Source organism: Nerophis ophidion, linkage group LG26 (genome assembly GCF_033978795.1).
Source record: "Nerophis ophidion isolate RoL-2023_Sa linkage group LG26, RoL_Noph_v1.0, whole genome shotgun sequence".
In the NCBI taxonomy this organism is placed as follows: domain Eukaryota; kingdom Metazoa; phylum Chordata; class Actinopteri; order Syngnathiformes; family Syngnathidae; genus Nerophis; species Nerophis ophidion.
In genome coordinates, this window is record NC_084636.1 from 28,835,597 (window position 1) to 28,862,376 (window position 26,780).

General features: G+C 40.3%; 2 protein-coding genes across 4 annotated transcripts in view; one reads left to right on the top strand and one right to left on the bottom strand.

Moving 5' to 3' along the window:
- LOC133543801 (zinc finger protein GLIS1) overlaps nt 1-26,780 on the bottom strand; it is a 338,673-nt gene that overhangs the window by 283,325 nt on the left and 28,568 nt on the right. For both annotated transcript variants that reach the window (XM_061888593.1, XM_061888592.1), the window contains exon 3: nt 12,481-12,591. The gene's annotated coding sequence lies outside the window, so the exon portion shown is untranslated. The remainder of the gene's footprint in view (nt 1-12,480; nt 12,592-26,780) is intronic.
- Nucleotides 3,189-26,780, top strand: part of dio1 (iodothyronine deiodinase 1) — a 38,473-nt gene continuing 14,881 nt past the window's right edge. Inside the window, exon 1 of one of the 2 annotated variants that reach the window (XM_061888595.1) lies at nt 3,189-3,594. In XM_061888595.1, the coding sequence (XP_061744579.1) occupies nt 3,258-3,594 (337 nt within the window). In that variant the 5' untranslated portion in view covers nt 3,189-3,257. Of the gene's footprint in view, nt 3,595-16,703; nt 17,097-26,780 lie in introns of those variants that run through there. The other variant, XM_061888594.1, reaches the window with a different exon arrangement.

Here is a 26,780-nt window from a genome sequence, read left to right on the forward strand (position 1 = left end):
CGGGGTGTCCAAAGTGAGGCCTGGGGCCCATTTGCGTCCCGCAGGTAATCTTTTAACGCCCCCACGGCACATTTTAAAAATACTATGGAAAAAAATTAAAAACATAAAAAGTGTTTTAAAAGAGAAAACCGGTGAAATGTAACGAACATGTTGCAATGTTTACTCTAATAACACAAAGCTGCCGTGCAGGCTGTTTCTTTCTTAAAAAAAAAATAAAAATAGTGAATCAAAATCAATTATGAATTATTGACCAATTCAAGGCTCCAATTACGTCACATTAAATATTCCACTTTGAGATATTTTTGGGGGCAAATGTTGCGTATTTTGTGTTTGCCATATAAAAAAACTTAGCTGTTTTTTTTTTTCAAAGAATGGCCTAAAACGAACAAACAAAAAGGGCTATATAAATGAACTTCAATTGAGTATATAACAATTTGGCAGTTTAAATTAACTTGATAAATCCGTGCAATAATAATGTGAGAAGGAGCAATCAACAGTGTAAGCGTTCATTTCGCCTCGTTGACTATTGCAATTCTCTTTTCACTCTCTTCAACAAGTCGATGCTAAAGGACTGTATAAAATGCGGCTGCCAGACTTTTGACCAGTGCACCCAGAACAGCCCACATCACCCCCGTTCTATCCAGTCTTTATTGGCTTCCAGTTAAATTCCGCATTGGGCTTTAAAACTTTAGTCCTGACATTCCGTGCGTTGCATGGTGGGGCCCCTCATTACATTACTGACCCTACTCCTCAGGGCGCACCCTTCGGTCTTCTAAAGATCCCAAAAACTTGTTTTAAAACCCGGGGAGACCTGCCATTCCAAACGAACAAACAAAAAACATAAACTACAAAAAAAAACGTATAATTGACGAATGGACGGATCTGAAGTTGATCTCGAGACCATTGTGTTAAAAGTAAACAGTAAAAAATATATATATTTATTTTTTAACACTTTAATGAGTAGGACCTCTATGGATCAGTGTGTTTTGTTTTTAAGTGTCATTGCACAAAAAATAATAGTCAATTAAAATCAACGGTGTTATGAATTGACCTTTTTACGGCTCCAAATTTTATATAATCTCAAATATTCTATTTAAAAATTTTATTGGGTGAAAATATTGCATATTTTGTGTTTTTTTTCCATAAAAAAACATGGTTTTCTTTGACAAAAAGAGTATACAACTTTAAAAACGTCATATTGACAGATAGACCTAATGTTGATCTATAGATTTAAAACTTGAATAATAATAAAAATAATAACACTGAATAATAACACATTTTTAACATTTTATTTTTACCAAAACCCTTTGGGGTCCCCGGGATCAAGCCTGAGTGGAGGCCTAAATGTATATTTTTTATTCATATATTGCATTGGTTTTTAAAATAAATGGGTCCCGCTTGCTTTAATTTTTCCGTGTACGGCCCTCAGTGGAAAAAGTTTGGTCACCCCTGTCTTAAGCAATGTATATCCATTTCTCTTTCTATGCCACATCAATGGGGAATGCACTCCCAACAGGTATAAAAGTAAGTGCATCTCTATATTCCTTCATAACCGCTCTAAAACGACACCTCCAGGCAACTTCAACCCTTTACTAATACCTTCCTCCATTCACATCCCATGTCCCCGGATTATAAATAACCTAATGTAAATGATCAAATGTACTTCTAATGTATATACTTGTTCTTATGCTATCTGAACTCACTATGTTCTCTGCTCGCTGTACATATCCTATAAGACCTACACCAGGGGTGGGCATTACGTCGATCGCGATCGACTGGTCGATCTCGGAGGGTGTGTCAGTCGATCTCAAGCCAGGCATTAAAAAATAGACATAAAAATGAGCAATCATCAATCATACCAAGACTTCACTTTCGTCAGTTGTTTGACATTCTCGGCACCCGAGGATCTTGTGAGATGACGCTGGCTGCTGCGAGCTCATATTTAAGAAAAAAATCACTAACAGGGCGGACGCAGAGAAACACATTTTATTTCTAGAGACTCCGTACCTACTGTCAAAACTCTAAAGACCGACTGCACAGTTCCTGTCTTCACCATAAAAGACCTGTTTCATCCTGCCTGTGCTAACAAAATAAGAGTCTCAGAAAGCTAGCGTGCACAAGCTAGCAAGCTACGGAGTTTGATGCCAATGTATTTCTCCCCCGCCCTCAGCGACCGCTTTCTCACTTGCTTGCCCACCCGCACAGTCACTGACGTCACTCACCTGCTGCCAGACATTAAAGGGCCACACACATATGCTACTCTCATAACAAAGTGTTTAAAAACGAGTATGCAAGTTGGACAAATGAGATGCCAAATCCAACCACTTTCATGTGGTATTGGACAGAAAGGAGGACTTTTTTTTCCTCCATTTGAAAATGCGGACGTTATCAGCACCACTGTTTAATTCCAATCAATGCAAGTCATCAGAATGAGGTGATACACCAACTTATATTCTTGTCTCCATGAAAGAAAGGAATCTATGTGTGTTAAACATGCTTGTATTATCATTAAACACCATTAACTTAACAAAAATGTCTCTTTCATAAATAAATAAATATAAATTATAAATAGGAATGAGGTAGATCTCCTTGACTTGGTCAATTGAAAAGTAGCTCGCCTGCAGAAAAAGTGTGAGCGCCCCTGATCTACACTGTTTCAATGTCCATTTCTCTGTTGATGCAATTGTTGATGACTGAAGTACTGATATCAACCAAAGTTCCTCATCCCACCCCCCGGATTGTAAATAATTCAATGTGTATACTACGATTATTAACCTGTGTGATGACTGTATTAGGCTGATAGTATATTTGTACCATGAATTGATTAACGTGGACCCAGACTTAAAAAGTTGAAAAACTTATTCGGGTGTTACCATTTAGTGGTCAATTGTACGGAATATGTACTGTACTGTGCAATCTACTAATAAAAGTATCTATCAATCAATCCATCCATCCATTTTCTTTAATTTGTCCCTTTCGGGGTAGAGGGGGGTGCTGGAGCCTCATCGACGTTAAATATCCATCCATCCATTTCTACCGCTTGTCTCTTTCGGGGTCGCAGGGGGGCTTCGTCGACGTTAAATATTTTGCACCGCATATACACAATTGTCTTCAGTATATACGCAACGGCGAATTGTCGAAATTCCGAGTTGCCACTGAAGGCATCACTCCATGTAGGCGTTAACGGACATTTGTTATATTGTGACGACTCTCCAAGCTGCGCAGAAACACTCAGGACTTCAAGCACAATCGAAGTCATGTTTCTGCAAAAAGTTGGAGTTTACATTCAAACAGCATGCATATGCATGTATTTGATTTGTTTTGTTACGCTGCTTCAAATTTTGCGTCTCATTTCGCCGAGCTTGGCCAAGAAGGCTATCCTTAAATCCGATCAAACGATTCTCATGTCCAAGAATCCCAGATTTGCGTACGAAGACTGGGGTCCCACCTTCATGTCGTTGGATTTCGTCAAAACCGCCACACATCACATGTGGATGTCTTTGGGACAAGAGGCGTTTGTTGGGAGAGAAGCCCCCGACTCACCTGTGGTCACCATGGGCAAGGAGAGGAGCAGCATCTGCAACTTCCTGAAAGGTGCGTCAGCAACAGCTGCAGACTTTGCAGGACTTTTATTCTGAAATGCAGTATTACGCAGAATGGGACTTAATGGGTGACATCCTGGAACTGTCTAGTCCAGGGGTGTCAAACTCATTTTAGATCTTGGGCCAAATAGAGAAAAATGTACTCCTAAGTGGGCCGGACTGCTAAAATCACGGCACAATAACTTAAGAATAAAGACCAAATCAGATTGTTTTCTTTGTTTAAAAATAGAACAAGCACATTCTGGAGATGTACAGATCATAATGTTTTTTTTACACTTACATGTTGCGGTTAGTTGTATTCCATCTTTGTCGTTATTTATACTTAGTAAATAAATCATGTGATAATGTTCATCAGTCAACTCATTGATGTTAGTTTTCAATCTATCAAGATAAAAAAAATATATCGAAATCAAATTACAGGATGTTATTTATGTAGTTTGCTCATTTTACTCGACTTGGGTTTAATTTTTTTACATCTGTAACATCATCTACAACAGGGGTGCCCATTACGTCGATCGCGAGCTACCAGTCGACCGCGGGGGGTGTGTCAGTCGATCTCCAGCCAGGCTTTTAAACAAAATAGACCTAGAAATTAGTGATCATCAATCTTCACCAATACGTCACTTAAATGACATTCACGGTACCGGAGGGTCTTGTGAGATGACGCTGGCTGCTGCAAGATCATTATTATGAAAATATGACCTAGAGGAAGGCGAGAAACACTTTTTATTTCAACAGACTCTCGCGCCGTACCTTCAGTCAAAACTCTAAAGGCCGACTGCACATTTCCTATCTTCACAATAAAAGCCCTGCTTCATTCTGCCTGCGCTAACTAAATACAGAGTCTCGGAAAACTGGCGTGCACAAGCGATCCCTCAGAAAGCTGGCGTGCACATCACTTGTGCACGCCAGCTTTCCGAGACTCTTATTTTGTTAGCGCAGGCAGCATGAAGCAGGGCTTTTATTGTGAAGATAGGAAATGTGCAGTCAGCCTTTAGAGTTTTGACGGAAGGGACGGCACGAAAGTCTGTTGAAATAAAAAGTGTTTCTCGCCTTCCTCTCTGTCATTTTTTCATAATAATGAACTGGCAGCAGCCAGCGTCATCTCACAAGACCCCTCGGGTGCCGTGAATGTCAATCAAGCAAGCTACGGAATTTGCCGCCAATGTTTTTCTTGTAAAGTGTATGGAAGCTGGATGAATTAGATGCCAAAAACCAACCACTTTCATGTGGTATTGTACAGAAAGGACAACTTTTTTTCTCCATTTGAAAATGTGGGCGTTATCATCATTACTGTCTGATTCCAATCAATGCAAGTCATCAGAATCAGGTAATACACCAACTTATATTCTTGTCTTTGTGAAAGAAAGACATCTATGTGTTACACATGCTTGTATTATCATTAAACACATTTAACTTGTTTACAAAAATGTCTCTTTCATAAATAAATAAATATAAATGATATATATAAATGAGGTAGATCCCCTCGAGTTGGTCAATTGAAAAGTAGCTCACCTGCAGAAAAAGTGTGGGCACCCCTGATCTACAACATGGGTCGGGAACCTTTTTGGCTGGGAGAGCCATGAAAGCCAGATATTTCAAAATGTATTTCCGTGAGAGCCATGTAATATTTCTTTTAACACTGAATACAACTAAATGCGTGCATTTTTAAGTAAGACCAACATTTTTAGAGTATAATAACTTGAAAAGGTGCGATAGAAAATGGATGGTTGGATTAAAATGCATGAGAATGTTTTATAATTTGAACGTTATTTTTAACACTGTGATTACCTGCGGAATTATTCATTACTTATGTTAAGCAATGTCAGCTAAGATTTATCTGAGAGCCAGATGCAGTCATCAAAAGGGCCACATCTGGATCTACAGCCATAGGTTCCTTACCCCTGATCTACAAAGAATTGCTATTGTGACATCTAGTGGACACATTTAGAATTACGGTTTCTTTAATTAAAAAATGTTGGCTCCTTTTAATACTTAGCAAACTCATCCTTCGGGCCTGATAAAACCTGTTACGTTTGACACCCCGGGTCTAGACAATCTAGAAGTGAAATACAAATATTGTTGAACAACAGCATACATACATAGTCTCATACATTATGCAGAATTTACCAGTGGCGGGCCGTGCGTTTCCCAACTAGGCCTTCAGTGACTTCAATGATTACCTCTCAAAATACCATAATTGATGTCACCACATGACCGTTGCTGGAGAAATACTTTACAGAAACACATTTACACCCTACTGCACATTGAATGACAACAGTGTACGAAACGGGTTATTTTCTGACGCATTTGAAAAAATGTTTTAATGCATCAGCAATTAAAACATATACCGTAAATGTATCTGCTTGGCTTATGGAACTTCCATTCACTAAAGTTTGATTCAAAGTACACACTTCTCAAATATATAACAACAGCCCTGACCACATGATGATGACAAATGTATATGTAACAATGTTAAATAACAAGCATGACACACTTTAACAAGAGTTTACTACTTTTAGCTGTAACAGAACAGCTACATATACATACACACACATATATATATACACACACACACACACACACACACACACACTCATACATACATATACGTGTGTGTTTTTGTTAACATGTTAAGTGTTTAATAAAAATACAAGCATGTTGAATGCATAAGGATTCCCTTCTCCCATAAAGACAAGAATATACTGTAAGTTCTTGTATTACTTTATTCTGATGCCTTGCATTGATTGGACTCAAAGGATTCACAGTAGATCGATACATAGATGGATACATACTTTATTGATCCTGAGGTAAATTCAAGGCATCCAGCAATAGATAATAAAATTATATAAATTCAACATTTTACATGTGCTGGTAGCGTCCATCTTTGGCAACTAGTCTAGCTTGTCATCCCATCCAACTGCACTCACAAAAACCAGTAAGTCCTGACCACCTCCACGTCGACCCCCTCAATGGAAACTGATAGATGTGGTTTAGTCCTTTTGAAGTCAACCACCATCTCCTTGGTTTTGGAGGTGTTAAACTGCAGATGGTTAGAACTACACCGTGTCACAAAGTCCTCAATCAGACTCCTGTATTCCTTCTCCTGTCCATCCTTGACGCAACCATTCATCACAGTGTCTGTTGCATATTTCTGCACATGCCAGAGCTCGTAGTTATACTGGAAGTCAGAAGTTTACAGAGTAAACCCCAGTCCCCTGTGGTTCTCTGGTGCTGCAGACCAGTGTCAGATATGCAGTTCTTCAGTCTGACGTACTGTAGCCTTCTGGTGATGAAGTCAGAACAGTGATCCATCTCACCAGGTGCGAGTCCACCCTCATCTTAGCTTGTCTCTCAGTAGGAAGGGATGGATGGAATTAAAGTGGCTTGAGAAGTCAAAAAACTTGATTCTCATCACCTTGCTCCCTCTCGAGTAAGACCTGTGTAGACAATAGCATTGTCCCCGCCTATTTTCTCCTGGTATACAAACTGCAGTGGATCCTGCGCGTGTTGGGCCTGGGGTCTTAGATGCCGTTCAAAGCTCTTCATGACGTGGGATGTTAGGGCAATAGGTCTGAAGTCGCCCGGCTCACTGGGGTTTTGCTTTTTAGGAACTGGAATGAGGCACAAAGTCTTCCAGAGCAAAGGGACACTCCCAGCTGCAAGCTCATGTTGTAGACATGCTGAAGCGGCTCCCTCAGCTCAGCAGAGCAGGCCTTTAGCATCCTAGGACACACCTTGTCTGGGCCTGCTGCTGCTTTCCTTGGGCGGAGCGTTTTCAGCTCTTTGGTCACCTGGGAGGCGATGGAAGGGGGGGGGGGGGGGGGTTACACTGTCCTGGGGTGTGGAGGGGGGAGGGGTTTTGCTTTTCCTAGTGGTGAGGTCGGTGGAAGCGAGTATGGGCGTGTGAAGAGTGGTGCTTGGGGGGGGGAAAGACACTGGCTGCAGCAACAGGGCCGTCAAACCTGATCAAAAATAAGTTGAGCTGGTTTGCTATCGCAGAGTCCACATCTCCTGTGTTGTTGTCTTCTTTCATGCCCTCCCAGACCTCCCTCATCTGGTTTTGCAGCTTCCGCTCTACCTTCCTTCTGTACTCTTTGTCATGATCCGTTGCCTGGTTCATGTTCTGTTAAGTTTTGGATTCCCCCAGTTCCTGTTTTGTGGACCCCTGGGTTTGTTTTTGGTTACACCTGCCTCTGATTAGTGTTCGGCACACTCACCTGCTGCCGGGCGTTAATCATAGAGCTACTTATTCACGTTGCTCGCCACACACTGGCTTTAAGCAACAGTCACGTTGGATGTTGCTTTTCGTTTCTTTTGATTCCTGTGCTAAGTTTTAACTTAGCTCCACTTGCAATCGGCACGCGTCTCTTGTGTTTGTTTCCTGTATTTTTTATGTGGTATGATTTATGAGAAATAAATCATATCCTACCTTCACGCTTCGTCCGGAGTTGTCCGTCTGCATCCTGGGAGAACGACCCTGCAGTAGGATGCAACCCAGTCATGACACTCCTTTGCCTCCTGGTGTTGGACCTTGAGTTCCCCCTGCACACGCTTCAGATCTGCCTGGTCTACCTCCTTGAATGCCCTCTTTTTCTTGTTAAGGACTTTGATAACATTGCTGGTAATCCAGGGTTTGTTGTTCGGGAAGGAGCGCAAAGTTTTTGTAGGAACCACAGATTCCATACGGGAGGTAGTGCTGATAAGTTATACAAACAAGTCCTCCTCTCTTTCCAATACCACATGAGTTTTTAGCATATTATTTGTCCAGCTTCAATACTCCTTTTTATACCCTTTACAAGAATTACATTGATGTTGACATCATAGCTCGCTAGCTTGTATGTGCTAGTTTTGTGAGACTCCTAAGATTGGAACTGTGCTGGCGGTCTTTACATTTTTGACGGACAGTAAGGGGAGAGTCAGTTGAAATAAAAAGAGCTCGCATTGCTGCCGGTCATTTTTTTTTTTTTCATACTAAGATCGAAGCAAGCCAGCATTCTCAAGTGAAGTGAAGTGAATTATATTTATATAGCGCTTTTCTGTAGTGACTCAAAGCGCTTTACATTGTGAAACCCAATATCTAAGTTATATTTAAACCAGTGTGGGTGGCACTGGCAGCAGGTGGGTAAAGTGTCTTGCCCAAGGACACAACGGCAGTGACTAGGACGGCGGAGCGGGAATCAAAGCTGCAACCCTCAAGTTGCTGGCACGGCCGCTCTACCAACCGAGCTAAGTCATCCCTATTTGCAAAATTCAACATATTTCATTCAAAATCATTTAAATCAAGGGAACATTTAATTTTGTTTTATATATTTATATTTAGTTTTGCGTTTTGTAATCCAACCACAACTTAGATTACTTGGAAGAAAAAAGGTACTATCTGGCAACAGATCCAGGCATATTTAAGAAGTCAAAAACTCTTACAAAATAAAAATAAAAAGTTGGTAAGTATATCTCAGTCAAGGTGTGTTTTTTACCTTACTGTACACCTTCCCTTCCTCCTCTAAAAATGACTTTTTTTATGAAGCAAGCACCAGATATGATATCGAAAAAGTAAACTTCAATTTCAACACATCAGAAGTGACATAAGAGAAGTGAAAGTTATTGATAGTTGGTAATTTTTAGGTCTATTTTTTTACCTAATGGACACCCCTGATGTAAGTAGTATGCAGTGTTTGTAATAACGGGGTTATTTAGTAAGTTTTATATAAAAACAACATTGTATAACAATGGCGTTAACATTATTACTTTTACTATTAACGTGGAATCTAATTACTTTCATGTACATTACAATGGCATTAGCAACACGTTTAATGTTACGTGGCACGCTACTTTTGATGTGGTCAGCGTCAGAATCACAGCAAGTTTAATGCAGGATATATATTTTTACCAATTTAAGAAACAATCAGCACCAATAGAGGGAGGCGACATCACACTGCAAACATTATGTAATACATGCACACATACACACTACTACTAAGAAGGAATAATGAACAACAAAACAGTGACTGAAGAGACAAGCTTGCCATCCTACAATACCGTGTTTGTGGACAAGTACATATGACAGCCATCGAAGAACATTCAATCTATTAACTAGAGGTAAGACAATCCAGTGAAAATATTCAACAAACTGCTGTAACAGCCGGCAAACTGCCGCCGCTAAGCTTATAAACACTGCCGGACTAAACTACATTTCTGAGCGCGCTCTCGCTGACGTCACACGTCACTTGGCAAAAGGCACCGCTTTTTAAAAACAAACACAAAACCACATATGCTGCTCTCTTCAGAATTAGTGTTTTTTGGCCAAGTGAACAGTCTTAACTGCATAAATGCCACATATTTTTTTGTTAAAGGTCTCACGTTAATTACTTTCCCCACTAATTATTTACATGTATTAAAAAGTAATTTTAGTTTACTTCAGTTAGTAATTAAATTAGTTTTTTGGTCAAGTCATAAGACAATACAATTAATTACTTTTTTTAAGTAATTTCGCGAACATTGGTAATATGTTGCTTGTGGCATCGTATTAAATAATCACTTGAGGCTGTAATTGCTGCTTAAGTATTGAGCAAAGGCTGTAAATACTTATGTAAAACATGTGATTTATTTTTATTTGCAATATATTTGCTGAAAATTTTTTTTTTTAAAACCTACTCCCCTAGAATTTTGAGGACAAAAATGCATTTATTCCTTCCATCTTCTACCGCTTGTCCCTTTCGGGGTAGGCGGGGTGTGCTGGAGCCTATCTCAGCTGCATTCGGGCGGTAGGCGCGGTACACCCTGGACAAGTCACCACCTCATTGGCTTTAACCTCATAAGGCTTTAACATAACATTTGGAAAAGTGAAGCGCTTTCCGGATGCACTGAAATGACAAATGTGGTGTTTTTAGTCTGCAATTTTGTTCAATTAAGGACAGTTATTGCGTATATCTAGTTTGTGTGCTACTGTCTGATGGGCCGTTTAGCTCCTAGTAGCCTATAGCCTACCATGTTTACATTTTGTATATGACTTCAGTACAATACAAAGAAAGACCAACCCTGTGTGCTTGTTGGAAGATATGAAAATGTTATCAGGCTGTCCAGCTTTACACAAGTAAAAACGCTGCAGGACTGCTTTATATCGAAGCTTATATTGGAATGATGAGATGCAAGCCGAAATAATCAGGTACTGGTTTCTTTGCTGATATTGGGCCGATACCCGATATCAGTCCACTTCCGGTTACATATGTACTTTTTGTGACATTTTGTTTGGTGGTGAGATCTGTGTAATGGAATACATATGCATTGGTTCAATAAAGGTTGGAAAACACTGGCGCGCTACTCTGTTATTAAAGATACGCTGCTAAATCGCCAGCCGGTGACACCTTAGTCGAACGGGGTAAACGTCCAAACACAGAAATGATCCAAAACAAAAACACATGAAGACCATAAAACACATGCACGTGTAAGCATTCTGCAATTAAAGAATGCTGCAATCAAACAAACGCTGCAAGTTCACAGAACAAAAACAGAAGTTACCACTGTACCAGAAAGTTACTTAGGCAACCAGGGGCTCCAACTATTAGTCTTTAACGACCTAAAGACATGATATTTTACTATAAAATAGATTTTTTATGGACTAGTATTTAACAAATCCATGAATCTTTGCATCCTGCTCATGTCTTTTAAGACGGATATCTCTCAGGATCGGCACCCATGGTAGCCTGGCTAACTTCCGTTTTGTATTGTAAACTTGCAGCATTTCTGTCATGCGTGTGTTTTTTTAACATTTGCAGCTGTTTCCTTATCCATTTGCTTTTGATCTTTTTGTCGTTCTAGGTTTGTATGGTTCCAGTTTTGGATAATTTCTGTGTTGGGAGGAATTGACCTTGCTGCTCGTTTGCTCCAATGTACAAAGATTCTGTTTATGACAAGAACACATTGGTTTTTGACAGGAGCTCAATGCTGATTTTACAAACCCACTAAAAAAATAAATGTGAAAGAATCTCGATATGACGAACCACATTGCTTTTTTATGGACGATACAGCAAAAAAGCTAGTTAAAGATCCTTTATGTTCGTAACCGTATGTTATTTTTAAAGAACCCACTGTTAAAAAAAAATTGTGAAAAATCTACGTTTCTGTGGAAAAAAAATGCATCATTACAAACATCTGTGCATTAATTTTTTGAAAATATATTTATTATTGTGGTTGTTGTTTGGTGTACAATTGTATTATTGTAATATTTAATATTTTGCATGGTTAGTTAGAAATTCTCAACAAAAACAAGCATTATCAGTATTACTGTAAAATGTATTACTTGGACAAGATAGAAGGGCTTCTTACAAAAAATTAAACATTAATAGTTTAAAAACTATAATAGTTGAACAATTTTTGCAGCACAAACGAATGGAACAAGTTTGGGGTGATTTGGAAAGGCTGGCGGGGCTGGATCACGTCACTAGTCAGAAAATAACTGAATAACTTGTGATTACCTTAAAAACTGTAAAGGCACAAAAACATTTTCGCAGCACAGACGTTAGGGACCAGTTTGGGGAGATTTGGACAATGTGGCAATATAATGGACAATATACCGTATCAATTCTGAAAAATAATATTAGAAATAACACAAATGTCATTCCTCATTTAATGTGTAAAATAAAGATAAAAACGACATTGCTGGAGGCACTGTTGAGTCAGTCCTACAAGTTTGCAGTCAAAAGAAATACAATTACGTCACCTAAGGATTATTGTACATCCAAGTCTTCCATTCTGATGAGCATACATAAATGAATATAGAAACAGTGTCCTTAATAGCAATCCAAGACATTTACCCTGTTTAAATATTACATTTAAGTGTATAAATAAGTTACACTGTTCAAGTTAAAAGTGTACTCACCCATTTGACCCGCATTGCTGTGCTGGTGAGGCCATTCCCTTCACATCAAACAGCTTGTTTTCTGACGTATACTCCATTTATTTTCCATGATCTTCTATTGCTTCCATCGCTCTGTTGGCATAAAAAAAAAAAAAAAAAAGACTTAGAAAAAACAATTTTGTGGAATTAATCGCAGGCCTTAGCTAAAGTCTCCTCTCTTAAGTTGTCATTTATTGCTTTGGTTGCTGCATAAAAATGCAATTATTGGAAAGATTATTCAAAGTAAGACTATTGGAAACCTGTCCTATTTTATTCAGTACAATTCATTTCTACAAGTACAGCAAACCCATTCAGCCAATGTCAAAACATCAGGGTACAATGTTAAGCAAAATGGGACATTTAATTAAAGCAGGGTTTTTCAACCTTTTCTGAGCCAAGGCATATTTTTTTAATTCATTGAAAAAATCCAAAAGGCACACAAACAGCAGAAAACAAAAAAAATGAAACTCAGTAGCCAACATTGACAATAAAAAGTTCTTCTCGCAATTTTTGGATATAAATCAAACCATAACCAACCATGCATCACTATAGCTCTTCTCTCAAAGTAGATGTGCTGTCACAAACTGTCACATCACGCCGTGACTTAATTTGAGTTGTATGCTGTTTTCCTGCCTGTGTGTAGTGTTTTAGTTCTTGTCTTGTGCTCCCATTTTGGTGGCTTTTCCTCATTTGTTGGTATTTTCCTGTAGCAGTTTCATGTCTTCCTTGAACCCTATTCCCCGCACCTGCTTTGTTTTCGCAATCAAGACTATTTAAGTTGTGCGGACGCTATCATCCTTTTGTGGGGACATTGTTAATTTGTCATGTCATGTATGGATGTACTTTGTGGGCGCCGTCTGCTCCACATGCTGTAAGTCTTTGCTGTCGTCCAGCATTCTTTTTTTATGTACTTTGAGGCCAGGTCAGTTATAGTTTTGTTTTGCGTAACCTTCCCTTAGCTTCAATGCCTTTTCTTAGCGGCACTCACCTTTTTTTTTATTTTTGGGTTAAGTGTTGGATACCTTTTTACTTGCACGCTGCCTCCCGCATATTGTGATCACGACAAAACCATGTTCCCGACATCTACAAAGCAATTAGCTACCGGCTGCCACCTACTGATATGGAAGAGTATTACACGGTTAGTCTGGCGAGCTCTAGACAGCACAGACACTTGCGGATTATAATTACTGGTTTGCAAAAAAAATATTTTTAACCCAATGAGGTGAAATTACATAATCTCCCACGGCACACCAGACTATTTCTAGGCCAGGGGTCGGCAACTTTTACTACTCAAAGAGCCATTTTGACCCGTTTCACAAAGTAAAGAAAACATTTGGAGCCACATAACTCTTGAAATTTATAATGAAATAATACTGCATACATAGGTTTTTTTTGCTATGTATAAGCCAGGGGTCTCAGACAGGGGGTCCGCACCTTAATATGAAAATTTAATGTTAGTGCGGCCCGCGAGTTTTATGTATATGAATGCTGCTTGACAGCGCCACACCTGCCAACCGTACCAATTTCCCCGGGAGACTCCCGAATATCAGAGTAATTATTCTCTCGAATGTACTCTGGTGTTCACCCAATGAACAATAATAAGGGCGTATAATGATGTCACTACCGCCCTCTACAGTTTGTACAAATAACTTGCCAGCCCAAGGAATTATTTGACGAGGCTATTGCAGATACACGTAAGAGACTGCAAGGCATCCTTATTCAACAGCAATACCGTGCATCGGTTGAGGTGGGTAGGGTTCGGGGGGGGTTGGTTGTAGCTGGGATACATGGGATTCTGGGTATTTGTTCTGTCGTGTTTATGTTGTGTTATAGTGCTGCGGTTGTTCTCCTGAAATGTGTTTGTCATTCTTGTTTAAATGATAAATGGGTTGTACTTGTATAGCGCTTTTCTACCTTCAAGGTACTCAAAGCGCTTTTACACTACTTCCACATTTACCCATTCACACACTGATGGAGGGAGCTGCCATGCAAGGCGCCAACCAGCACCCATCAGGAGCAAGGGTGAAGTGTCTTGCTCAGGACACAACGGACGTTTGGTGTGGGTTCACAGTGTGGCGCATATTAATAAGAGTGTTAAAGTTGTTTATCACAACTAGGGCTGGGCGATATATCGATAGATACGATATATCGCGGATTTGTCTCTGTGCGATATAGAAAATGACTATATCGTAATATTCGAATATACGTTCACACGCAGGACTTTTAGCTGCGGGCGTACACTTCAGGCTCTCCTCGCTCTTTCCTGTCTCTCCTTCTCACAGACAAGCAGGCGCACATACGTCACACGTCACATAAACGCCCTCGCAGGGCAGAGAAGTGAAAAAAAAAAAAAAAGGGCAGAGAGGTAGCGACGTGGCTAATGTTAGCTGCTAACGTAGCCGTACAAGAGAAAGAAGGTGCGGATCTGGTAACAAATGAAGGAAGACTTAATTCCCAATAACAACAGCTGGGTTTTCATCGTCAAGCAGTGGTTTGGCTTCAAGTGGGAATATGTCGAACAGACAACCGTAATTTGTCAAGTGTGTGTGCTATAAAAGTAGCATTACTGCTAATATGTAACATCGTTTGTAAAGTCACTCGCTAGAGAATGAAGAGAATTTCATAACCTTAGTAACATACAACATAGTGAAGGACAAATACTATTCGATTTCCTGTTATGCAACTCATTTTTATTTGACACTTAAAATGTCTCTGACAAGCTTGCAAATTATGTTTTGGAAATGACTTGAATGTTTGTGCCATTGCTTAATAACTTTAATAAATACACTTTTGTTCAATTGACTTAGTTGTGATTTCCCTCTCTGCATGAAAGTTTAATAGTAGCATATATGAATGCAGTATGAAGAACAATGTTTAAATGTATACACATAGAATCATCATACTGTTGTGATTATATGCATCGAGTGTTCATTCAAGGCCAAGGCAAAATATCGTAATATATATCGTATATCGCGATATGGCCTAAAAATATCACTATATTAAAAAAGGGCAGCCCTAATCACACCCCTCAGTGTGACCTGTATGGCTGTTGAACAAGTATGCCTTGCAGTTGCGCGTGCGTTCAGATAGAAGTCGCATCCAAAATGTGACCGGACGCCCGGCACGCAGATAGCATGGTGAAAATCCTGGCGCGATGACATGTAGAAAAGGGTGTTAGAGGCATTGTCATCACGGCACGGCGTCAAAGTTGATATCTGGGTGAAAATAGAAAAATGTTTACCCGGGAGATTTCTGATAGAGACATTACAATTAGAAATCAACCGGACTTCTCCGGGCGGTTGGCAAGTATGCCGCTGAGCCACATCAGAGTGGTCAAAGAGCCGCGGGTTGCCGATCCCTGCTCTAGGCACACTAGTGTGCTGCGGCACAGTGGTTGGAAAACACTGAATTAGAGGGTACAGAAAGCGCCCCAAAAAGATTATTGAAGTATAAAAATATACCAAAGCAAGCACTGTAGTGGTATTTTACTTCAATAATTTGGAACACCTGTGATGTGGTTGATTTGCACATTTATTAGCAACACCCCAGCTAGCATTGCAACAAGTACATTTGTAGCTAGTTCCCACCAAAAGTGACATTAAAAACATGTTTAAACATGTTTTATACTCAAGCAAGTTTATAATGCCAATTAAATACATTGTGCATTTCTACAGTTGTAAATAAAAGCGGCATCATTAAAAGGAAACGAGCTAGCTTCCTAAATTAGCAACAATGGTTGATTGGCAGATAACCTTTAATAAGACAAATGTAGGTTTTTTTTTAGGTTAGTTAGCCTCGCTTTTATAACGCCACAAAGCAAATGTAATACATAACCTGTATCTTATCGAAGTTGTCGGGCTGGTTTCACGTTCTTGTGTGACGATTGAGCAATTAAAATGTGTCAAATAAATTGGCTTGAGAAATCGCTGCGTCACGATAATAATTGTGAGAATTAGGGAGCCGACAACAGTGTAGGGGGGAAAAAAACAGACAGTTGTACGGATGTATTTCTTTGAAACATTTGTTTCATATGCGTTATGTAAGGCAATGCTTGTCAAAGACGTTGGATATTTTTCACTAAATGTAAAATATATATATATATTCGATCAGGTATAGTAATTATGCACCAATAGTTGTCGAAATTACGAGTTGCCGCTGAATGCATCACTACATGTAGGCGTTAACAGGCATTTTGTGTATGGTTAAAGACTCCAACTCAAACTGAGCAGACACACTCGGGACTTCAAGCACACTCGAAGTCATGTTTCTGCAAAAATTGGGAGTCTACCTTCAAGCAGCATGCATGTGCATGTATTTTATTTGTTTTGTCACTTTGCTGCGAATTGTGAGCCTTGTTTCGCCGAGCTTGGCCAAGAAGGCTATCCTTAAATCTGACCAAACGATCCTCATGTCCAAGAATCCCAATTTTACGTACGAAGACTGGGGTCCCACCTTCATGTCGTTGGATTTCGTCAAAGTCGCCACACATCACATGTGGATGTCTTTGGGACAAGAGGCGTTTGTTGGGAGAGAAGCCCCCGACTCACCTGTGGTCACCATGGGCAAGGAGAGGAGCAACATCTGCAACTTCCTGAAAGGTGCGACAGCCGCAGACTTTGCAGGGCTTTTATTCTGAAATGCCGACTTTGTTTGCATGAAAGTTTATGAGTGATATACCTGAAAACTATCTTGTAAATCTTAGAATTAGAATAGTTGTACGACAATTTTTGACTCTTAAATTTGATGCGACTACATATAAAGTGTGCAAAATTTACAGTACCATTACTCTGAAGTGCATCATCGGATGTGGATGAAATTCCCTGTGTGACATGCAAGGACTGTCAAGTAGAGTGGTGTCAAACTCATTTCAGATCGGGGGCCACATGGAAGAAAATATACCGTATTTTCTTGAATTGCCGCTGGGGCGCTAATTAATTTAAAACCTCTTCTCACTCCTGCACTTACCAAAGGCATGCGGTAAAAGTAAGCATGCGCTAATAATTGCAAAACCTCTTCTCACTCCTCCGCTTACCAAAGGCATGCGGTAAAAGTAAGCACGCGCTAATAATTATAAAACCTCTTCTCACTCCTGCGCTTACCAAAGGCATGCGGTAAAAGTAAGCATGCGCTAATAATTGCAAAACCTCTTCTCACTCCTGCGCTTACCAAAGGCATGCGGTAAAAGTAAGCATGCGCTAATAATTGTAAAACCTCTTCTCATTCCTGCGCTTACCAAAGGCATGTGGTAAAAGTAAGCACGCGCTAATAATTATAAAATCTCTTCTCACTCCTGCGCTTACCAAAGGCATGCGGTAAAAGTAAGCGTGCGCTAATAATTGCAAAACCTCTTCTCACTCCTGCGCTTACCAAAAGGCATACGGTAAAAGTAAGCATGCGCTAATAATTGTAAAACCTCTGCTCACTCCTGCGCTTACCAAAAGCATGCGGTAAAAGTAAGCATGCGCTAATTATTTAAAACCTCTTCTCACTCCTGCGCTTACCAAAGGCATGCGGTAAAAGTAAGCATGCGCTAATAATTGTAAAACCTCTTCTCATTCCTGCGCTTACCAAAGGCATGTGGTAAAAGTAAGCACGCGCTAATAATTATAAAATCTCTTCTCACTCCTGCGCTTACCAAAGGCATACGGTAAAAGTAAGCATGCGCTAATAATTGTAAAACCTCTGCTCACTCCTGCGCTTACCAAAAGCATGCGGTAAAAGTAAGCATGCGCTAATTATTTAAAACCTCTTCTCACTCCTGCGCTTACCAAAGGCATGCGGTAAAAGTAAGCATGCGCTAATAATTGTAAAACCTCTTCTCATTCCTGCGCTTACCAAAGGCATGTGGTAAAAGTAAGCACGCGCTAATAATTATAAAATCTCTTCTCACTCCTGCGCTTACCAAAGGCATACGGTAAAAGTAAGCATGCGCTAATAATTGTAAAACCTCTGCTCACTCCTGCGCTTACCAAAAGCATGCGGTAAAAGTAAGCATGCGCTAATTATTTAAAACCTCTTCTCACTCCTGCGCTTACCAAAGGCATGCGGTAAAAGTAAGCATGAGCTATTAATTGTAAAACCTCTTCTCATTCCTGCACTTACCAAAGGCATGCGGTAAAAGTAAGCATGCGCTAATAATTGCAAAACCTCTTCTCACTCCTGCGCTTACCAAAGGCATGCGGTAAAAGTAAGCATGCGCTAATAATTGCAAAACCTCTTCTCACTCCTGCGCTTACCAAAGGCATGCGGTAAAAGTAAGCATGCGCTAATAATTGCAAAACCTCTTCTCACTCCTGCGCTTACCAAAGGCATGCGGTAAAAGTAAGCATGAGCTATTAATTGTAAAACCTCTTCTCATTCCTGCGCTTACCAAAGGCATGCGGTAAAAGTAAGCATGCACTAATAATTGTAAAACCTCTTCTCACTCCTGCGCTTACCAAAGGCATGCGGTAAAAGTAAGCATGCGCTAATAATTGTAAAACCTCTTCTCACTCCTGCGCTTACCAAAGGCATGCGGTAAAAGTAAGCATGAGCTATTAATTGTAAAACCTCTTCTCATTCCTGCACTTACCAAAGGCATGCGGTAAAAGTAAGCATGCGCTAATAATTGCAAAACCTCTTCTCACTCCTGCGCTTACCAAAGGCATGCGGTAAAAGTAAGCACGCGCTAAAAATTATAAAACCTCTTCTCACTCCTGCGCTTACCAAAGGCATGCGGTAAAAGTAAGCATGCGCTAATAATTGTAAAACCTCTTCTCACTCCTGCACTTACCAAAGGCATGCAGTAAAAGTAAGCACGCGCTAATAATTGCAAAACCTCTTCTCACTCCTGCGCTTACCAAAGGCATGCGGTAAAAGTAAGCATGAGCTATTAATTGTAAAACCTCTTCTCATTCCTGCGCTTACCAAAGGCATGCGGTAAAAGTAAGCATGCACTAATAATTGTAAAACCTCTTCTCACTCCTGCGCTTACCAAAGGCATGCGGTAAAAGTAAGCATGCGCTAATAATTGTAAAACCTCTTCTCACTCCTGCGCTTACCAAAGGCATGCGGTAAAAGTAAGCATGAGCTATTAATTGTAAAACCTCTTCTCATTCCTGCACTTACCAAAGGCATGCGGTAAAAGTAAGCATGCGCTAATAATTGCAAAACCTCTTCTCACTCCTGCGCTTACCAAAGGCATGCGGTAAAAGTAAGCACGCGCTAAAAATTATAAAACCTCTTCTCACTCCTGCGCTTACCAAAGGCATGCGGTAAAAGTAAGCATGCGCTAATAATTGTAAAACCTCTTCTCACTCCTGCACTTACCAAAGGCATGCAGTAAAAGTAAGCACGCGCTAATAATTGCAAAACCTCTTCTCACTCCTGCGCTTACCAAAGGCATGCGGTAAAAGTAAGCATGCGCTCATAATTGTAAAACCTCTTCTCACTCCTGCACTTACCAAAGGCATGCGGTAAAAGTAAGCACACGCTAATAATTGCAAAACCTCTTCTCACTCCTGCGCTTACCAAAGGCATGCGGTAAAAGTAAGCATGCGCTCATAATTGTAAAACCTCTTCTCACTCCTGCGCTTACCAAAGGCATGCGGTAAAAGTAAGCATGCGCTCATAATTGTAAAACCTCTTCTCACTCCTGCACTTACCAAAGGCATGCGGTAAAAGTAAGCACTCGCTAATAATTGCAAAACCTCTTCTCACTCCTGTGCTTACCAAAGGCATGCGGTAAAAGTAAGCATGCGCTAATAATTGTAAAACTTCTTCTCACTCCTCTGCTTACCAAAGGCATGCGGTAAAAGTAAGCATGCGCTAATAATTGCAAAACCTCTTCTCACTCCTGCGCTTACCAAAGGCATGTGGTAAAAGTAAGCATGCGCTAATAATTGCAAAACCTCTTCTCACTCCTGCGCTTACCAAAGGCATGCGGTAAAAGTAAGCATGCGCTAATAATTGTAAAACCTCTTCTCACTCCTCCGCTTACCAAAGGCATGCGGTAAAAGTAAGCACGCGCTAATAATTGTAAAACCTCTTCTCACTCCTCCGCTTACCAGAGGCACGCGGTAAAAGTAAGCATGCGCTAATAATTGTAAAACCTCTTCTCACTCCTGCGCTTACCAAAGGCATGCGGTAAAAGTAAGCGTGCGCTAATAATTGTAAAACCTCTTCTCATTCCGGTAAAAGTAAGCATGCGCTAATAATTGCAAAACCTCTTCTCACTCCTGCGCTTACCAAAGGCATGCGGTAAAAGTAAGCGTGTGCTAATAATTGTAAAACCTCTTCTCACTCCTCCGCTTACCAAAGGCATGCGGTAAAAGTAAGCATGCGCTAATAATTGCAAAACCTCTTCTCACTCCTGCGCTTACCAAACGCATGCGGTAAAAGTAAGCATGCGCTAATAATTGTAAAACCTCTTCTCACTCCTGCGCTTACCAAAAGCATGCGGTAAAAGTAAGCATGCGCTAATAATTGTAAAACCTCTTCTCACTCCTCCGCTTACCAAAGGCATGCGGTAAAAGTAAGCATGTGCTAATAATTGTAAAACCTCTTCTCACTCCTCCGCTTACCAAAGGCATGCGGTAAAAGTAAGCATGCGCTAATAATTGCAAAACCTCTTCTCACTCCTGCGCTTACCAAAGGCATGCGGTAAAAGTAAGCATGCGCTAATAATTGCAAAACCTCTTCTCATTCCTGCGCTTACCAAAGGCATGCGGTAAAAGTAAGCATGTGCTAATAATTGTAAAACCTCTTCTCACTTCTGCGCTTACCAAAGGCATGCGGTAAAAGTAAGCATGCGCTAATAATTGTAAAACCAATTCTCATTCCTGCGCTTACCAAAGACATGCGGTAAAAGTAAGCATGCGCTAATTGTAAAACCTCTTCTCACTCCTGCGCTTACCAAAGGCATGCGGTAAAAGTAAGCATGCGCTAATAATTGTAAAACCTCTTCTCACTCCTGCGCTTACCAAAGGCATGCGGTAAAAGTAAGCATGCGCTAATAATTGCAAAACCTCTTCTCACTCCTGCGCTTACCAAAAGGCATGCGGTAAAAGTAAGCATGCGCTAATAATTGTAAAACCTCTGCTCATTCCTGCGCTTACCAAAGTCATGCGGTAAAAGTAAGCATGCGCTAATTGCGAAACCTCTTCTCATTCCTGCGCTTACCAAAGGCATGTGGTAAAAGTAAGCATGCGCTAATAATTGCGAAACCTCTTCTCATTCCTGCGCTTACCAAAGGCATGCTGTAAAAGTAAGCATGCGCTAATAATTGTAAAACCTCTTCTCACTCCTGCGCTTACCAAAGGCATGCGGTAAAAGTAAGCATGCGCTAATAATTGTAAAACCTCTTCTCACTCCTGCGCTTACCAAAGGCATGCGGTAAAAGTAAGCATGCGCTAATAATTGTAAAACCTCTTCTCACTCCTGCGCTTACCAAAGGCATGCGGTAAAAGTAAGCATGCGCTAATAATTGTAAAACCTCTTCTCACTCCTGCCCTTACCAAAGGCATGCGGTAAAAGTAAGCATGCGCTAATAATTGTAAAACCTCTTCTCACTCCTCCACTTACCAAAGGCATGCGGTAAAAGTAAGCATGCGCTAATTGCAAAACCTCTTCTCACTCCTCCGCTTACCAAAGGCATGCTTTAAAAGTAAGCATGCGCTAATAATTGCAAAACCTCTTCTCACTCCTGCGCTTACCAAAGGCATGCGGTAAAAGTAAGCATGCGCTAATAATTGTAAAACCTCTTCTCACTCCTGCGCTTACCAAAGGCATGCGGTAAAAGTAAGCATGCGCTAATAATTGTAAAACCTCTTCTCACTCCTGCGCTTACCAAAGGCATGCGGTAAAAGTAAGCACGCGCTAATAATTGTAAAACCTCTTCTCACTCCTGCGCTTACCAAAGGCATGCGGTAAAAGTAAGCATGCGCTAATTATTTAAAACCTCTTCTCACTCCTGCGCTTACCAAAGGCATGCGGTAAAAGTAAGCATGCGCTAATAATTGTAAAACCTCTTCTCACTCCTGCGCTTACCAAAGGCATGCGGTAAAAGTAAGCATGCGCTAATAATTGTAAAACCTCTTCTCACTCCTGCGCTTACCAAAGGCATGCGGTAAAAGTAAGCATGCGCTAATAATTGTAAAACCTCTTCTCACTCCTGCGCTTACCAAAGGCATGCGGTAAAAGTAAGCATGCGCTAATAATTGTAAAACCTCTTCTCACTCCTGCGCTTACCAAAGGCATGCAGTAAAAGTAAGCACGCACTAATAATTATAAAACCTCTTCTCACTCCTGCGCTTACCAAAGGCATGCGGTAAAAGTAAGCATGCGCTAATTATTTAAAACCTCTTCTCACTCCTGCGCTTACCAAAGGCATGCGGTAAAAGTAAGCATGCGCTAATAATTGTAAAACCTCTTCTCACTCCTGCGCTTACCAAAGGCATGCGGTAAAAGTAAGCATGCGCTAATAATTGTAAAACCTCTTCTCACTCCTCCGCTTACCAAAGGCATGCGGTAAAAGTAAGCATGCGCTAATAATTGTAAAACCTCTTCTCACTCCTGCGCTTACCAAAGGCATGCGGTAAAAGTAAGCATGCGCTAATAATTGTAAAACCTCTTCTCACTCCTGCGCTTACCAAAGTCATGCGGTAAAAGTAAGCATGCGCTAATAATTGTAAAACCTCTTCTCACTCCTGTGCTTGCCAAAAGGCATGCGGTAAAAGTAAGCATGCGCTAATAATTGTAAAACCTCTTCTCACTCCTGTGCTTACCAAAAGGCATGCGGTAAAAGTAAGCATGCGCTAATAATTGTAAAACCTCTTCTCACTCCTGCACTTACCAAAGGCATGCGGTAAAAGTAAGCACGCGCTAATAATTGTAAAACCTTTTCTCACTCCTGCGCTTACCAAAGGCATGCGGTAAAAGTAAGCACGCGCTAATAATTGTAAAACCTCTTCTCACTCCTGCGCTTACCAAAGGCATGCGGTAAAAGTAAGCATGCGCTAATAATTGTAAAACCTCTTCTCATTCCTCTGCTTACCAAAGGCATGCGGTAAAAGTAAGCATGCGCTAATTATTTAAAACCTCTTCTCACTCCTGCGCTTACCAAAGGCATGCGGTAAAAGTAAGCATGCGCTAATAATTGTAAAACCTCTTCGCACTCCTGCGCTTACCAAAGGCATGCGGTAAAAGTAAGCATGCGCTAATAATTGTAAAACCTCTTCTCACTCCTGCGCTTACCAAAGGCATGCTGTAAAAGTAAGAATGCGCTAATAATTGTAAAACCTCTTCTCATTCCTGCGCTTACCAAAGGCATGCAGTAAAAGTAAGCATGCGCTAATAATTGTAAAACCTCTTCTCACTCCTGCGCTTACCAAAGGCATGCGGTAAAAGTAAGCATGCGCTAATAATTGTAAAACCTCTTCTCACTCCTCCGCTTACCAAAGGCATGCGGTAAAAGTAAGCATGCGCTAATAATTGTAAAACCTCTTTTCACTCCGCTTACCAAAGGCATGCGGTAAAAGTAAGCATGCACTAATAATTGCAAAACCTCTTCTCACTCCTGCACTTACCAAAGGCATGCGGTAAAAGTAAGCACGCGCTAATAATTATAAAACCTCTTCTCACTCCTGCGCTTACCAAAGGCATGCGGTAAAAGTAAGCATGCGCTAATAATTGTAAAACCTCTTCTCACTCCCGCGCTTACCAAAGGCATGCGGTAAAAGTAAGCGTGCGCTAATAATTGTAAAACCTCTTCTCACTCCTGCGCTTACCAAAGGCATGCGGTAAAAGTAAGCATGCGCTAATTATTTAAAACCTCTTCTCACTCCGGCGCTTACCAAAGGCATGCGGTAAAAGTAAGCACGCACTAATAATTATAAAACCTCTTCTCACTCATACGCTTACCAAAGGCATGCGGTAAAAGTAAGCATGCGCTAATAATTGTAAAACCTCTTCTCACTCCTGCGCTTACCAAAGGCATGCGGTAAAAGTAAGCATGCGCTAATTATTTAAAACCTCTTCTCACTCCGGCACTTATCAAAAGGTATGCAGTAAAAAATTGAGTGTGATGTAAGCTTGGACCTTAAATCCTACTGAATAGATCTTAATCTTTTTCTCTCTACGCGATTTCAAATTACCGGTATTGAAATCAGCCTCCTCCATTTTGAAAATGATGACAGGGGAAGTGTCACTCTTGACGTCACGAATTTTGACCAGGCGGTAATACTAAGCATGCGCTAATTATTTTTGGATACGGTACTCCCAAGTCGGACAAATAAAATCACAGCACGATAACTTCAAAATAAAGACAACTTCGGATTGTTTTCTTTTTTTGAAAATAGAACAAGCACATTCTGAAATAGAAGAAATCATGTTTTGTTTTTTACACTTACATGTTGCGGTTAATATTCTCTTTATTTGACGTTATTTTTATGTTCTTAATAAATTGTGTGATAACCAATGAGTTGACTGATTTACATTAATTTTCAATCAAGATAAAAAAATATACATCAAAATCAAATTATAGTATGTTTATGTTGTGGTCCTTTTCCTCGACTGATGTACAAACCTCATGTGGTTTATTTGTGTATAGCAGGGGTGCCCACACTTTTTCTGCAGGTGAGCTACTTTTCAATTGACCAACTCGAGGGGATCTACCTCATTTATATATATCATTTATATTTATTTATTTATGAAAGAGACATTTTTGTAAACAAGTTAAATGTGTTTAATGATAATACAAGCATGTGTAACACATATAGATGTCTTTCTTTCACAAAGACAAGAATATAAGTTGGTGTATTACCTGATTCTGATGACTTGCATTGATTGGAATCAGACAGTAATGATGATAACGCCCACATTTTCAAATGGAGGAGAAAAAAAGTTGTCCTTTTCTGTACAATACCACATGAAAGTGGTTGGTTTTTGGCATCTAATTCATCCAGCTTCCATACACTTTACAAGAAAAACATTGGCGGCAAATTCCGTAGCTTGCTTGATTGACATTCACGGCACCCGAGGGTCTTGTGAGATGACGCTGGCTGCTGCCAGTTCATTATTATGAAAAAATGACAAAGAGAGGAAGGCGAGAAACACTTTTTATTTCAACAGACTTTCGCGCCGTCCCTTCCGTCAAAACTCTAAAGGCCGACTGCACATTTCCTATCTTCACAATAAAAGCCCTGCTTCATGCTGCCTGCGCTAACAAAATAAGAGTCTCAGAAAGCTGGCGTGCACAAGTGATGTGCACGCCAGCTTTCTGAGGGGTCGCTTGTGCACGCCAGTTTTCCGAGACTCTGTATTTAGTTAGCGCGGGCAGCATGAAGCAGGGCTTTTATTGTGAAGATAGGAAATGCGCAGTCGGCCTTTAGAGTTTTGACGGAAGGTACGGCGCGAGAGTCTGTTGAAATAAAAAGTGTTTCTCGCCTTCCTCTCGGTCATATTTTCATAATAATGATCTAGCAGCAGCCAGCGTCATCTCACAAGACCCTCCGGTACCGTGAATGTCATTTAAGTGACGTCTTGGTGAAGATTGATGATCACTAATTTTTAGGTCTATTTTTTTTTAAAAGCCTGGCTGGAGATCGACTGACACACCCCCCGCGGTCGACTGGTAGCTCGCGATCGACGTAATGGGCACCCCTGGTGTATAGCATAATCTAAAAAGATACAAAGAATTGCTATTGCGACATCGAGTGGACACATCTAGATCAGCGGTTTCTTTCATTCAAAAATGTCAGGTTCATTTTTATACTTAAACTCATCCCGCTTGCTGAATAAAAACTGTTCCCGGGCCTGATCCAGCCCTCGGGCCGTACGTTTGACACCCTTTGTCTAGTAAATCCTGAATGTGGAATGGTGGGATGAAAACAGGGATTTTTATTTTTTTTTCCTTAATATGGTTATCCTAAAATCAGTTTTGTACAGTATGCAGATTACACACTAATTTTATTCTAAAATGTTTTTTCAGAGTTCTTTGGAACTTGAAATGGAATGGTTGCATGACAAGAGGGGGATTTTTAAAAAAATAGTCTATAATCCAATGTAAATAAAGTCATTAAAATCATGCAGAATTTACAGTGCCTTTACTCTGAAGTCCTCAACCAAATTTGGATGAAACTTCCTGGGTAACATCCTGTAAATTATATAAGTGATATATCCGAAAACTCTTAGAAATAGAATGGTTCTACGACAATTTTCAACTCTTAAATTTGATGCAACTATACACAGTATGCAGAATTTACAGTACCATTACTCTGAAGGGCACCATCAGATGTGGATGAAAC